This window comes from Erithacus rubecula (assembly GCF_903797595.1).
Source record: "Erithacus rubecula genome assembly, chromosome: 25".
Classification (NCBI taxonomy): domain Eukaryota; kingdom Metazoa; phylum Chordata; class Aves; order Passeriformes; family Muscicapidae; genus Erithacus; species Erithacus rubecula.
In genome coordinates, this window is record NC_136677.1 from 4,452,306 (window position 1) to 4,467,855 (window position 15,550).

The 15,550-nt window shown below is 51.5% G+C and overlaps 1 protein-coding gene across 5 annotated transcripts in view; it reads right to left on the minus strand.

Moving 5' to 3' along the window:
- Positions 1-15,550, minus strand: part of LOC306812230 (protein CEPU-1) — a 350,508-nt gene that overhangs the window by 127,617 nt on the left and 207,341 nt on the right. For 2 of the 5 annotated variants that reach the window (XM_079326618.1, XM_079326620.1), the window contains exon 2: positions 9,743-9,827. In XM_079326618.1, coding sequence (XP_079182744.1) covers positions 9,743-9,827 — 85 coding nt within the window. Of the gene's footprint in view, positions 1-9,742; positions 9,990-10,011; positions 10,638-15,550 lie in introns of those variants that run through there. The other 3 variants (XM_079326619.1, XM_079326617.1, XM_079326621.1) reach the window with 2 other exon arrangements.

Consider the following 15,550-nt stretch of genomic DNA (forward strand, 5'->3'; position numbering starts at 1 on the left):
TGCCAAATCACTCCCTTGGCACATCAAATCCTGGGTCTGGCTGAGCTCCCCTCTCATCCTATCAGTGCTCCCCACGGAGCTGGGATGAGATGGCAGCAGAACCAAGCAGCACCACCAGCACTGCAGCTGGACCGCCCGGGCCCCTGGCTGGGAACCAGCCCTTCAACCACATTCTGATGGGTTTTCTTGCTCTCTGCTGAGTCCATTTATTTATTTTTGAGATGCAGAAGCTGCCTTCACACCAGGCCCTCGCCAGGCTCCAGCGCGACGCCGCGGTGTCGCAGCCACCGCCCGCCACGCGGTTCCCTGACAGCCCTGCGTTCAGAGCTAAGTGGCAGTGCTGGCTGCATTTGCAGGGGAAACGGAGCATCACTGCCAGCTTTCAGTGACAAAGGGAGTGTTTATAACAGGCGCGGTGACAGCTGTCCGAATGCCACATTTATTTACAAAACGTTAGTTAAATTACTGACAGTTGGCGCTGCGGAGGGAAGCTGAGAGGAAGAGCTGACATGTCCCCGGCGTGCTCATTCAGCAGCCTCCCTTCCCAGCGTGGGTGGCACAGCTCAGGGCATCACCTGCACATTCTCTCCTTCCCTTCCCACCAAACCCCCAAGGGGATCATCCTGCAATTCCCACTGACCTCCAGAAAGGTGGGTGAAGTTCCTCCGAACAATGCGCGGCCACCAAGCCCACTGTTTTTTCTAGAAGGACCAAGAGGATGCTGATCACCCTGTGATCCCTTCAGTAGTTCAGATTATTTCAGTCAGTGCCACTTGAATGAATGGAGGTCACAGAGAGCACCTCTGGATAGCCAAAAATGTCTGTGTTGCTTTCAGACTCACAGAGGTGCCCGAGGTGAAGGCCCCGTGTCTGCTGAGCAATGTCAACAGTCTGCAAGCTGCTGGCTTGGAACCAGCAAGGAAATTGCAGCTGCCATCCTCCAGGAGACAAGGACAAACAGGAGAAATTTAGGAGCCCAGCTGACATGCACCAGTGAAAGCATCTCCCCTGTCCAACCACCTCCATGACAAAGCAATAACAACCCCAGATGGAATTTTGATTTTCAACTGAAGAATTGTTCAGGCTGGAAAAGACCTCTGAGACCATCAACTCCAACCATTCCCCCAGGCCACCACTCACCCAGGTCCCCAAGGGTCACATGCACATGGCTTTTAAATCCCTCCATGGATGAGGACTTTACCACCACCCTGGGCATCCCATTCCAGTGCTTGAGCCCTTTTGGTAGAGAAATATTCCCTAATATCCAAACTAAACCTCCCCTGGAGAAATTTCAGGCTTTTTCTCTCGTCCTAGTACTCATAACTCATTAGAAGAGACCAACCCCCACATCCTGCCCTCCCACAGAATGCAAGAGAAGGAGGAAATCTTTAATTCCACAAGTCAAGGCCAACACAATACCTTTGGCTCCTTGTGTTTGTAGAGGACTAAATCACATCACTTGCACACACACAATGAGGAACCTCCAAACTGCTGCTATGTTCTGCCCTGACCCCCACACTCTGCAAGTTTGCAGAGCAAACAGGGTCCTGACGTGCCTTGGTCAGATGGAAATCTGGCCTTGGAAAATGTAATTCAAAATAAACTTTGGTCCAAAACAGAACAGCTCTTCCAAATAGTAGTTAGTAATGGCAGGGATGAAGTTTGATGGAAAAATGACCCGAGATGTAAAACAGTTTAGAAGTGAGCAGGGAAAAATTGTGTGTTCAGAAATCCTTTCCTTCTGAGCCTGAATGAAATCAGAATCTCACTATTTCCTATGAAACACTTTTGAACCCCAAATACTGCTTTAGCTTCATCAGAGAACTTCCTGTAACATTTGAGACAATGCTTCACTGAGCTCACAAACTCAGACAAAAGAAAAAAAATACTGTTTTTCCAAGCAAACCCAAACCTGCCCTCTCCCCCACAAGGGAATTCTAAGTCAAATCCTTTCCATTCAAGGTATGTAAGAAAGAAATGGATTGTTTAATAAAAACATCTGGGTTTGAATTAAAAAAAGAAAAATTATTTTCTTATTTAACAAATGATGAAAGTCTGAAATTTTTGCGTGAAAGGAGGAGCTGGTGCTCTCCCAGCTCCTGCTGAATAGTAATGGAAGAAAAAGGACTTGGAAAATACTTCCTTGAATTTTCACCTCAGTCACCCTTCCTTTGAGCTCATCAAGAGCTTTCTACTGGACTGTAAGAGAGAAAAAAGGAATGCAAGATAATTAAAAGTTATCTTTATGGTTTTCAAAGTTATTTAAGGAATAAAGCCCCACACATATAATTGACTAAATTTGGAGGACTGAAGGAAAAGAACCCAAATATGCCATCAAATATTAGTGCTGTGCCTATCTATAGATCCAAAGTATCTTGAGATTTGGCAGTGTCTCTGAGCCTGGAGCTGCCCTGCTCTCCTTTCATACCTTTGAGAATTTGCTTTTCTCAACAGCTTCCTCTCATGCTTCTTATTAGAGATGTGTAAAAACCGTGAGGCTGAAAAACACACTGGTTTTGCTGAACTGAGGATGTGAAGCTGCAAAAATAATGATCCCACCATGACAAAAAAAAGGGGAAAAGAGACTCAAAAATCCCAAGTAATGAATGTTTGGATCATGGCCGGGGCTCTACATGTGTTTGATAAAACAGACACAGGTGTCAGAGCCATTTATGGCTGCAGGCACAGAGCCGGTCAAAATCTCCCATCTCTGGGAAAAAAATCCTGTGATATTTCACCAGCTGCTCGTGTTGGAAGGTGGTTTTATCCCTTATTTACTCTGTCCTCATTGACATGCAGAGCTGGACTCACTCATCTCCTGTCTGACCCTTGGTGTCCTTTCCTATTCAGCACCATCCCCAAAGGTGTCCCCACCTTCAGACCAGGCTCAGCTCTCCAGACCTTGTCTCAATTCTCTCCCTGGCTTTTCCAGGGGAGAGTCCAGCTGCAAAGTCAAGTTTGCCTGCAGATTTTCCATACCCACCCATCTGCCTCCTCACTTTGCACATAAAATAAGGATGCTTCCCAGCGTGACTGTGTGGTGACAGCCAACACCACTCCCCGGCAGCTGAAGAATCCTTATTTAAACCAGGATTTTTAATATCCTCATGATGGAGATGCTGTTGGTGGTTCAGCAGACGCTGCAGCAACCAGACAGCCAAGCCTGAGCCTCAGACTTGGCTCCTTCACAGCCTTGCACCTCCGAGAACTGAACCCAAGGAGAGCAGAAGGTATTTCCCACTTGTTTTGCAAAGGTGCCACATGCAACAACGAGCAAACCCCGAGGAGAAGGAATTCCACATTGCTATTCCACACACAACCCATTAGCAGTCTGCATATTATAGCAAGAGTGAAATGCTGTCTTCCAACCCGATCCCCAGTCCATTACAGTTGGGATAAAGACTCGTGGTGACATTAATGAGCACTGGATCAGCCCCTTTGCTGGCATAAATCTCTCTGTCGCATCGGTGGGATTGCATTTTCCCCATTTGCCTGTTTGTTTGGCTCTGGATTCTCATTACAATTTCTATTAGCCCAGGCTCCTACTGATGTGGTTGTAGATTAGTTCCTTCCTGATTCTTTCCTCTGAAGGAAAATAAGGGTGTCTGAGTTCAAAGTGGCAGGTTTTGGCAGGTCTGGAGGGAAGAAAACAACTCTGTCGGATCAAGGGGAGGATTTTTCCAATGACACAAATTTGAGTTACTCCAGTGAAGCCAACAGAAGAGACAAACACTTGGGCAAGCTGAAGATGACCCACATGTCCATCCCACCTCTGTTAACACACCTGAGCTGCCAGTTCAGCGCTGCAGTGCCAGCAGCAGAGTGGCCCAAAGGGCTCTGCCAAGGTGGCATTGGGACAGCACATCAGGACAGCCAAAGGCCAGAGGTGAGGCCAGGTGCCATCCCTTGGACTGGCACCCACAAGTGCTCAGGCTCAAGGCCTACACCAGCTCATGGCTCTGGTGAGGCAGCTTCAGAGCAGACTTTGGGGCTATGAGCTGCCCCACAGAGGCATTGCTTTCCCAGAGCCCAATATCCCTGATTTTACTCCAGCTTCCACCTAATCACCCACCTCCCAGCAGCTCTGCAGTACACCAGCCACACACCAGGTACCCCCAAAATGACAATTCCCTGGCATATCCAACCAAATAAAGCTCCCAGTCCTCTCTTCAAACCCCAAGCAAGGACAGGACATGTGTGGACACCTTTGGTGCTCTCCAGTAGGGCACTTTTAGCATTTTCCTTGCAGAGGGATGAATCCTGCCACAAAGAGACTGCCACGCAAGCAGATGACTCACGGAGCAGAGAAAGGAAGCGTTGCAATTGCTGTGCACGAATCAAGACATTTATAGGACCTGGGAGGGCACCTAACGTCACACGAGGAGCTGAGGGCAGGGCTGACAACTGAAAATCCATTCCCTAAGCCTGCCTTAGCCACTAGAAACACCACCCCAGCACCCCTCCACTGGCCACCTTTGGGGCTGCTCTGGCCTCCCTTCCCCACCCCAAGGTAAAGTCTGTTTGGCTTGAGCCTTCCCAGATGTGAGATGCTTAAGCCAGGATGGAGATGACAGCTCCACAAAAGCCACTTGTCCCCTAGGAGACCCCAGCTCCAGTGAACCAGAGGCAGCAGCTCTACCAGGAAAGCTATAAAGGGAAACCCTCCTCTGGCACAGCAATCAGGAGCTTGTCTCATCTCAGATGGAAATTGCACTCAGGGAAAAAAAAAAAAATAAAAAAAAAAAAAAAAAAAAAAAAGAATAATCCATGCATATGACAATTTTTTTTTTCACCACTTTAAGCTGATTCCATCTCTGAGATGGGAGAGAGGTGGCAGAGATTTGCTGACATGTCACTTTAGTAATAAACTCCTCTTTCAGAAACGTGCCATTGCCAGCAAAGCGATCGGCTCGGGAGCTACAAACCCTTCACGTGGGGCTCCTGCAGCCTCTCCCATGGGCATCCCCAGGAATGGGCACAAAACCCTGACCAGAAAGGAGAACCCAGCAATAATGGGAAGAGGAGAGAGCCAGGGGTGACGTGACACCATGAGGGATGCAGGAGAACATGCTCTGCTCCTTCCACACCTTAATACAGGAGGGGTCACTACAGCCCTGCATTTATTCCCTAAACCTCAGGATGAAAAGGAGAGAGGTTTGAAAGGAGAAGGGCAAAGGTGGTGGATACTGGAGAATTGGAGGAATTAACTTGGGTTAAGATATGAGTGTGCAGCTTAGCTCCATCCTCACCCCATTCCCACAGGACTGCTGGAAGCTGCTCCCAGCCCATCCCAGGTGCTCTGAATTCCTTTGCTGCTCAGGAACTGAGAAAAACAAAGGTGTGACACCTTGGCCTCTGCAAGCCCCAGCTATATCCCCCACGTTGAGCTTGGGAAGTAGGCAGGGAGTTGGGAAGTAGGTAGGCAAGCAATGAGGAGTCTCTGAAATAAATAACTGCAGCAGGATGAAAACTACCAGGTACTGGGCTTGGAGACCATGGGAATGGGATGACTTTTCCACAGGTCTGAGCCCTGGAGGAGCAGATGAGCACTGATCTGGAAATAAGGAATGTGGTGATTGGGCAGGGAAGGGCAGGAGATGGGAATACCTGACTTGGGTGTTCTGAGCTGGTGGGACAGGGTGGACAAGCAGCACTCCCTCAGCAGGGACACTGCAGCTCACAGTGGGAGTGGGAGCCTGGAGCAAAATGGACACAGAGCTGGGCAGACACCAGAGGAGGTTTAGCAATCAGGGCTGGTCCCTTCCATCATCATCATCATCATCCTCTGCCCTGTCTGGCTTTTGTTGCTCACACCAGGAGTCTAGCCCAGTTCTGAGCCCTGCTCTCTGAGCCCCCATGACTCACCCAAGGCTTTCCCAGGCACAGACAGCCTGGAATGGGTTCCCCTGCTCTCCTCCCCCCCCAGGATTTCTGCACTCATTGACTGCAAACCACAAAGGCAGTTGCCCAAAACCTCAGCAAGAATCCCTTAAACCCTGGCAGGAACAGCACTGGAGGAGACAGAGGCTCCCCCAGGACCTGGGTGCTGGAACACACCCCATTTACCCACTGGACACCACTCTTATTTTTCTATTACACAATAAAAACACAGCATGGCAAATTCCTGTGAGTAAAGGAGAAAAGATGGGGCAGCAAAGAATCACAGAAAACAGACCCATCTCTAAAAAATAGTCTTTTCTGCTTAGCAAACAAGCACTTTCTGTTTGCACCCATCAAACAAGCATGCTTGATTTTGTTTTGTTTCACAGCCAAGCCATCATTTCTCCAAAATTATTTCAAGAGCACAACAGGGGCCAAATAAATTTGCAAAACAGGCTTAGGTAAAGAATGACAGGGCTCAGTGGCAAAGCTCACAGCCCTTTTCAAAGCTTGAGTGGAAACCACGGGAAACATCAGGGTTAAAAAAAGCTTTGCCTCATGTTTAACTCAAATTTGACTTTTAGTGTTGGAATCAAAGAGGGGAACAAATGAAGGCATTGCATCACCCTGCCAAGGGAACCAGAGGAGATGGAGAGAGGAGCACAGGCAGGTTTGGGGACACCATGCAGGCGCCTGTGCTGCTGATGGGAACGTCAGAGCCTCGCCATGGGAAGTGCTGACTGGTGCCAATTAAAGTGAAATCATAATCAAGCCATTTGTTTTGGGGCCCAGAGAGCTGCTCCAAAGGTCTCAGCAATGCCTGGACTCGGTTCAAGCACTGCATAGAAGTTCAGGATGGAAGTTCAGCTCCTCTCCAGCATGAGCTGCTCGCTGCTGGTGAGGGCAGAGCTGTCTGGATGTGGTGGGAGGGGAGGAAGATCAGCCTCATCCTCACTATCTGTGCTTGGGGACACAAGGAAGGACAGAAAACTCTGACCTTCACCTGCACACAATTCCTCATTGTAACCCCAAAGGCAGGACCAACACATCCATCAGTAAAAACACTGCTGGACACAATACCTGCAGGCTCTGCTGCATCCAGGAGTAAATCCTACCCCTCCCATCCCAGGCAGCAGCTCCAACCCAATATCTAAGCTTGATTTAAATTTAATACAGTGATCTAAAGTGCTGGTACCCACTACATGCCTGTACCCTCCAGCAGAAACATCACGAGATAGAAGGAAATATCTGAACATCACCAATGTCTCTGGTCCTAAACTGATTCCTTACAGATGATTGTACAGAGCAAAGTCTTTACAACAGAGAAGTCCCCTTGCAGCTTTCAATCCAGCTTTTTTTCCCAGCACTGAATTCACTCTGCTTGGAGGGACAGAGCTGAAAAAGCCTCTTGGCAGGGCTCTGCTGCTCAACAGCAGCTCGGGCTCCTCAGCACCTGCCACCCCAATAAAATAACCTATTTCCAAATAGTTCAGAGGTCAAAGCCTCTCCCTTGGGAAGAGGGGGGAAAAGGACTTTCCAAGTGCTCCAGAGAAACAGCAACTTCTGCTGTTTTCAGCTTGCTCTTCCCTTTTGGCATCTGTGAAACACCAAGAAGAGACCTCTAGAAACATCTCTCCTTCCAAATCCTTGGCTGCAGCTCCCTGTCCTCCTACCTTGCATGGAAATGAGTGGGATTGGATTAGACCTGATTTTTTTCCTTTTCCCTCACTGCCACCCATGTAGGGCTGGGCAGGAGGTGGCCAGGAGCATCGCTGGGGTCTGGCAGAGCCTTTGTAGCAGCATTGCTATTCTGCACAAGTTAACTCCTCCACAACAGATCGATTGGCACGCCGGGCTGGGAGGGGAGCAGGCAGGAAGATTCATGCTTCCTTGATTTCCTCTGGTTTTCACATCTCTGCTGCTCCCAGCTCCTGCCACAGCACAACACAACTGGGACTGACTGGAGGATGCAGCAATGTCCCACTGCCTGCTGAGCCAACTGCTCCCACCCCAAAGCAGCAGAAAAACACCTCCAAATGCCCAGCAAAACCACATTGCTGCACCTCTGTCACCACAGCAGAGCACCCAGTCCTGCAGGAATGTCATCAGCACAGTGGGAACTTTTGGGATGTGCACAGGCTGCACATCCCAAAGCCCTCGTGCCCCTCTCCTAGGGCACACCTGTATTGATGAGGCATCAATCGAGGGACATGGACATCCCTTGCCACCAGAGCAGCTCCCAGCTCTACTGGGATAAACCTATGGCAGCTCTGGGATGATGGCACGTTGCTGTCCTCCCTTCCCAGAGCCACCTCCTAGGGCAGGATTTGTCCCCCTTCCCATGAAGCCTCCCTGACAGAAGAGTCCCTCCTGCTGACTCACCCAAGCTTCCCTTTGTTCTCCTTCAACACCAGCGACCACCCAGTGCCAGGGCAGAGCACTTCCATCAATGCTGTGGAACAAGATCCCTGCTCTGTGCCCAAAACCCTGTGCAGGCCCTCACCAGAGCCTCTTCCCATAAGTTTGCAGAGCATCCACCCCTCGTGTGTTTCACTGCCCAGACCCCCAGTAACCAAACCCCTCCCTCTTCGATAGCAGCATCTGGAGGATTTTTGGCACTTGGGAGAACACAGCAATTCAGGAAAGAAAAGGAGCTACTACTTTTTTAAGCCAAGCTCAAATTCCTAAGCAAGACACTCCATCCTCCACCCTCTGCCACCCGTTTTCCAGCCTCTTCACCCAGTCGTGCCATGACGCAAGACAAATCCAGAGGAATGGTCACAAACACAGCTCCCACCCTCCCCCCAGCACTCAGGGGCTGCGGGGGGACACAAAATTCGGCTGCAAACAACTGAGTTGCAGGAAAATTCCTGCTGAAATTCCTCACAGGGCTTTTTTCTTTTATTTTTCTGCCCTGGCTTGGCCCCTCTGCACTGGCTGGCGTAAAGCAGCAGCAAAGTGTCACTGCACACACCCAGCTGGCCCCGCAGATGTTGGTGTCACCTACTCAACGCTCCGGAGGAGCAAAGTCGCTCCCGAGCACGCCGGAGTTGCAAGCGCCGCTTCCCAGAGCTGCAATTAAAACCTGGCTTTTGATTTTTAATGTCCCTATCAAACATCCTCTGGGATGACTGCGCCCATCTGCTGTGAGGACAGGGATTAGTGTCTGGGCATAAGATGTCCCAGAAATTATTCTGAGCAAAACTACGGATTCCTCGGCAGCCCCTGAACCCCTCGGATCGCTGCTGCAGGAGACAGGACCCTGGTGCAACGCCCAGCCCCCATCTCTCCCCTTCCTAGGGAGGGAATGATGCCAGGGAGCAGCAACCCCTTGCCTCTGGAGCAAGGGGATTTTTAAGGAGAGGAGCATCCACCTGCCTGGAGCCAGCCCCATCTCGCACTTCCCTATTCCAGCAGGTCTGGACCTGAGAGAAAGGCACAAAGCCACACCAGGGGGTCAGTAACTGGCCCTTTCCCCAGGCTGGGGCGGTCTGACATGGATGAAGACACCCCGGGCACTGCACTCCGGCAGCACAGCAGGATTTACCTGCACTGAACGCAGCCGGAGTGCCCGAGCCATGGAACCTACAGCAACAATTGAGCCCCTGCCTCGTACTGCTGTGGGGCAGGATGCCAAAAGGGAATCACATTCCCTTATTTTTCATCCCCCAGTAACTTTCCCAAAGACAACTGGGAGGGCTGAGCCCGAGCCCAGTCCCCTGGCACGTCAATCTCTCAGTTCGCTGCCCGGTACAGCCAGCCGGCACGGCGCATCCCCCGCAGGGAAACTGAGTCACGTCCCCAAAGTCACCAGGCGAGCAGGACCCCCGGCCCCCCAAGCCCCCGGCCCAGCTGCTCCTACCTGAGCGTGGCGCTCTCCCCTTGCCGCACTGTCACGTTGTCCATGGCTTTGGGGAAGGTGGCATCTCCGCTGCGCACGGGCACTCCTGCGGGCACAAGGAAGAGCAGCCTGAGACAGAGGACGACCAGGCACCTCCAGGGCAGGGCCAAGCACCCACCGACCCCCATCCTGGGCAGCGGGGACTTTTCCAACAGGCAAAAAACACACCCGACAAGGCGAAAAGGGGGAAGGGGTGGGTGGAGAGGAGGGATGGGGGGGAGCAAAACCACCGGGGCGAGCGCTGCGGAGCTCCACGGAGATCAGGAGAGCCCCCGGCAAGGCTGGCTGCGAGCGCTGAGCCTGCCGAGCGGCATCGGAGGGAGTCCCGCTGTCCTCGGGCGAGGGAGGAGGACGGGAGGGCCGGGGGGAGGAGGAGGAAGAGGAGGAGGAGAAGTGGCAAAGGTGCTGGGCGAGCCGGTTCTTCGGGCAGCAGTCCGAGGCTCACTTGGGCGAGGATGCGCCGGGGGGGCCCGGCTGTACCCCAGTCCCGCACGCTTGTCCCGAGGCGGGGGCAGTCCAAAAACCAGTAAAAACCCCAAAAAACACCCCCGAGGCGAGCTAGCAAAGGTGTCCAGGCGCAAGAAGGCACAGCGGGCAAAAGCCTTCGGGATGCCCTGCAGCTCCTCTCCTCCCGCCCCGCTGCCGGGGGGCTGATCCAGGATGCCGGGATGCAGGATGGGGATGAGAGGACGGCGGGATGCAGAATGCGGGGATGTCAGGGCTGCCGGAGCCCCTGGCTGGCCTCAGCGGCGGGCGGGAGGGGCGCGGGGGGGGGCGGCGGCAGCACCCCGGCCCCGGCCCGCAGCATCCCCGGGGTTGTCATGGCAGCGGCTCCAGCGCTGCCCGGCTCTCGGCTCCCGCACGGCCCGAGCCCCGCACACGGGCGGGCGGTGCGGGGCGGGATGCGCAGGAGGACACGCACATTAACCCCCGCCGCGCCGCGCTCTTCAGGAGGGGATGGCAAGACCCCCCGCTTTTGTCCTCTCTTCCCCCTGCGCTTACCTGCGTCCCGCAGCCAGCGCCGCACAACTCCCCCCTTTGCCCTCCTCTACCTCTGCACCTTCCCCATCCCAGGCGGCAAAGTCGCTGTGCAGGAGGGGAAACTGAGGCACGGGTAATATCCCCCCCCTTTTCCCCCCAAGCCAGGTGATGATGAGGAGAGACAGGAGCGTGTCCTCCTGGTCCCCTGCACCTCACAGACACAGCGTGAGCTTAAGTGGCAAATTCCTCCCCAACCGCAAGCACGGTCCCCGCGTACTTTTTATCAGCTCATAATTTAACAAATATCACATTTGCTTATGCCGAGTAATTCCTCCTTCCCTCCGCTAGTGGCTAAACACATTAATATTTCCAGGCACAGTTCCATGCTGGTAAAAAGGTGCCGGGGAGCATCCTCAGAGCAGAGTCCTGGAGGCAGCAGTCACACTATAATTTTTGGGGTGCTGCACCCCTCAAATCCCTCAGCTGCCACAGCCCAGCCCTAGGGAAAACCGGGTATCCCCCCTTGCTGTGCTCAGTGACTTCCCTGCTTTGCCTTATCCAAAAATCCACCCTCCATTCCCCCACCATGTGCTCCGCAGGTTTTGCACGGCACCAACGTGGGGTGATTTTTTTTGTTGTTGTTTTTGAGTTCGCTGCTGGCAACCTGAGCTGGACTCAAACTGGTGACCTAGATGTGAAAGGATCCATAGCCCGTTACTAATCCCTGGAGTCTCCGAATCCCCTGTAAACTACTGCTTAATTCACTAACTGTGCTATTTAATCTCTAAAACATTATGAGCTGTGCCGGGCAGGCAGAGGAAACACTCCATCAAATAAAGCTTTATTATTATTGTGCATGCTGACTGGTCATACGAGAAGGGGATTGCTCTGCAAGTCTCTCTACTTTTTCCTTGTCTGAAGGTTCTCTGCTCCTTGAATTTAGCGCTGGTGGGACGTGCTGCCTCGAGCCCTGTGTTTTCCCAGAGGAAACGCAGCTTTCCCCAGCTCTTGGCAGAAGGACTTGAATCCCTGCAGTGAACTCGGCTGTCAGAGCTCGTAGGGGAGGGGGGAACGCTGCATTCAGCAGATTTTTGGGGCCACAAATTACGTGGGAGGGGTCTCTGAAACCTCACTGCATAAAGAGAGACCGTCAGAGGCAGGGGAAAAGATTCTGTCCAGGGTTGTGTCATTGCACCGGGGTGTACAAGACAGCAAGGAATAAAACACACCAATCCTGCTGATTGCTGCAGCATCCAGGCACCCCGGCAGGATGGGGGCCCCGCTGGGATACCTGCAGGACCATCACACATGAGCTCGCTCTTTGTGGGGCCGCTCCTTTGAATGGGCAGAGACCAACTCCTGTGTCAGCAAAACCAGAGGGATTCCAATAACCACAGCCAGTTAACCTTCTAACACGGAATTCAGCCTCGGATCGCCAGGAGCATCTTAAATTACGAGCAAAAAAACACCTCCCTGCACTGAAAGCATGCGAGGCTGGGGCAGATGGGACCTGCAGAGCTGTTTCAGCCCTTGCCAGGGCTGAATTTGGCCCACTGTTAGTAGATCATCAGCAGCATTGTTTGAAAATCCCAAGGAATTTATATCCAATATGCTCCTGCATACTAAAGCCCGGCAGAATCCCTGGTCTCCCTCCCTCTCTTGCATACATACAATGTACATATAAATCAGCCTGTCACAGCTCGTCTCTTTTCTGACAGCTGTAATTGCTTCGGACTATAAAAATATCTATAGACAATAAACACAGCGCGGGAAAACAGCAAAGAGAAAACCAAATCAAGGTTCCTTTAAATAATTCAGTTGCTCCAGCAGCAGTGGAGCCAGCAACTGAGTCCAGCTGTGAAGGTTCAGCAGCGAGAGAAAGAGAGCTTTGTAGCCTCCTCTGGGGATGAGAGAGTCTTTTTTCCTTCATTGGGTTTTGACCAGAGCAGCAGCAGAGTTTGCTGCACATGGGCTGAGCCCATCTGAGCACCAAACAGCCTCTCGCTTTCAGCTTCTTCCCTTTCTTCCTACTCAGGTAAAAGTCTTGTGTAGGTTTTTTTTTTCCTCATTGTGAGCAACAGGCAGGAGACAAACAGAACGAGCCAAGCGCGGCACACTAGAGGTGTATCTTTATCTCTGCATCCATCTCACTGCTCTCCTCTCCAGCAAGGCTAAAGGCCCCCCTCTCCTGGCAGAGACCACAAACAGGGCAGCAGAAGCAGCAAGGGCTGGACCAGGTGGGAAGTGATGCAGCGGTAAGGATGGAGCCAGGGGAAGGATTTTCGCCGTGGCAGATGGAGGGGAGGTTGCTGAAAGCCTGGATGGAGAAGGGGTTAGAAGGAGCAAGACCCCATGGGTTTGCTTCCCAGAGGAGCATCTCTATCGATAGCTGGGGAGGAGGCAGAAGCAGAAGCAGGGAGTGAATCAATCCCAAAAATGTCCCCCAGGGAAGAATGATGGCATTTGGATGGCTGCAAGGGACCCCGACTCCTTCTGCAAGGACCCTCCCAGCAAACACTGCAAAACCAGGCCCTAAGCAGCTAATCTGAAGATCTGAGTGCTCCCAAAGGCCGATCATCAGATGCAAATTTGCAGTTCAAGTTCCTCTATTAAAAGAAACGACAACATTGCTGCATTTTTTTCCTGCTTCCTCCGAAGCATGCAGCACGACTCTATTTTATTGTAGCTGCTTGCAGGTCCCAGTTAAAGATCCTCCCATCCTACAGACCTGCCTGCAAACCTATATCCATACAGTCCTACACCTCCCCACACCAATGGATTTAATTCCTGGAGAACAAAAAACTACTTCCAATAAGTAGGTCATAGCAAGGCAATTCGTACAGCCAGATTTTCCTTTTAATTTCTTTTTTCCCTTTTCAGGGAGTTGATAGATGGCAATCTATAGCCCCAAAGTGGAAATTTATTTTTAATCTGAAATGGCCAAATATGATCAGAAACATAATTTATGCTCGAGACACTCTTGTTCTTTCCAAATGAAAACACGATTTTATAACGCCAGCCATGCTATCACATACCACATTATTCTTCAATAAGCTCCGAGTTGCACAAAAAGTGCTTAATTTCTTTGGCATTAGTCAGGTGAATGACACACGAGTCCAGAGGAGCTTTTCCTGAATAACTGCTGAGCCTCCCGTGTCTACATCCATTCACCGAAGCCACAAAGGCTCCAGCTCGCTCACTGCCTCATTTATGCCCTCGTTAACGGTGGCCCCAATTAAAGAACAATGATTGGGAGCCTTACTTGGCCGGAGCCGTTTTGAGCCCTTCTCGCCCCAAAGGCATTCCCACTCCGAGCTGGAGAAATCGCCTGTTCAGGGCTGTTTCTAGGGCAGAATTTGGAATGCAGGCAGCATCCTCATGGGCGCTCAGCCCTCAATCCCTCTCAGGCAGGGAATCCCAGCACCCTCTTCACGGTGTTTAAAAGCAACGCAGGAGACCCCATTAATCCCTGCTAGAGATGCTGTTAATATTTAACTGCAGTTTAGATAAACTTACAGTACCCATCCTATTAAATTTAAATAAAATGTGCTTTTGGGAGCCTTCCCCTAAAGCCACGCTGCCCTGCTCTGCCTGCACTTTGCACCAAGCTCCTCGCAGTAAAATAAAGAACATTTTGTTTGCCCTTTAAAACGCTGCTGGGCTCAGGTTTGTCGCTTGCTCTCATCGTGCTCAGGGACTTCGGAATTCTCAAGCACGAATTAACTCCTTCCAGGGCACCCCGGGCTGAGCTGCAAAGCCACAGCCAAGGGGCTGCAGGAGCAGGTGCCAAAAAGGCAAATCTGTCCCAAACCAATGCTGCAAACCCAGCACAGGAATGATCTCCCTGCACCATCTCACCAGATAACCCTAAGCACACTCCTATAGGAGAAGGAAAGCCAAAACGCCCCACACAGCACTGCCAGCCCTCACACACAGGAGGATACTCAAAATTGCATCACTGGCAGTGTTCAAAGCCAGGTTGGACAGGGCTGGGAGCAACCTGGGCTGGTGGAAGCTGTCCCTGCTCATGGCAGGGGTGGGACTGGATGAGCTTTAAGGTCCCCTCCAAACCAAACTATCCTGGGATTCTTTGTACATTCTAGAGGGGGCCAGGCAGTGCTGCAGCTGGTATATAAAAGCAGGAGGATGCAGAGCAGCCCTCAAGGCCTCACTTTTCCCTTTGGATTAGCCCTTTCCCCCTTTCACCCCTCCATGTCTGGGCCTTTCACAGCAGCCAGGCACACACATTTATGAAGTGACACCTCTGCAGACTCCATATTAAACATCGATGCAGATAGTCAAAAAACTGATCAAAGAACTACCAAGCCACACTGGCAGAGTGAGAATTATGGACTGGGATTGATCCTTGGGACAAATCAATATTGATTTTATATAAATCTGTTTCTCGTGGCTTCCTTGTGAGATTATGGGGTCGTATGAACACCCTGAAGCTTTCTTTGATCCAGACTCTGCATCCCCAGCAGTGTTTGATTAGCATGGCTCAGGTGCCAGGGACAGTGATGACGTGGGATAAAGCCATGCCATTAGCCATTTAATGGCATTTGATATGTGTGTGACATTAACCCAGAGCTCTACGACTCAATCCCTGCAGCCAGTGAAAAGGGGAAAAAGCTGAATAAGCTGAAAAGCAAAGCCAGACACTCCTCAGGTCTCACCATTGGATATTTGGGAGCTCAGCACAGCTCCCTTAAATGTGAAAACACAAGGTTCTGTCCCCTCTGCCCACAGTCTGGGGGCTCTGTGCTGGATAACTGTTTGGAAAAACAG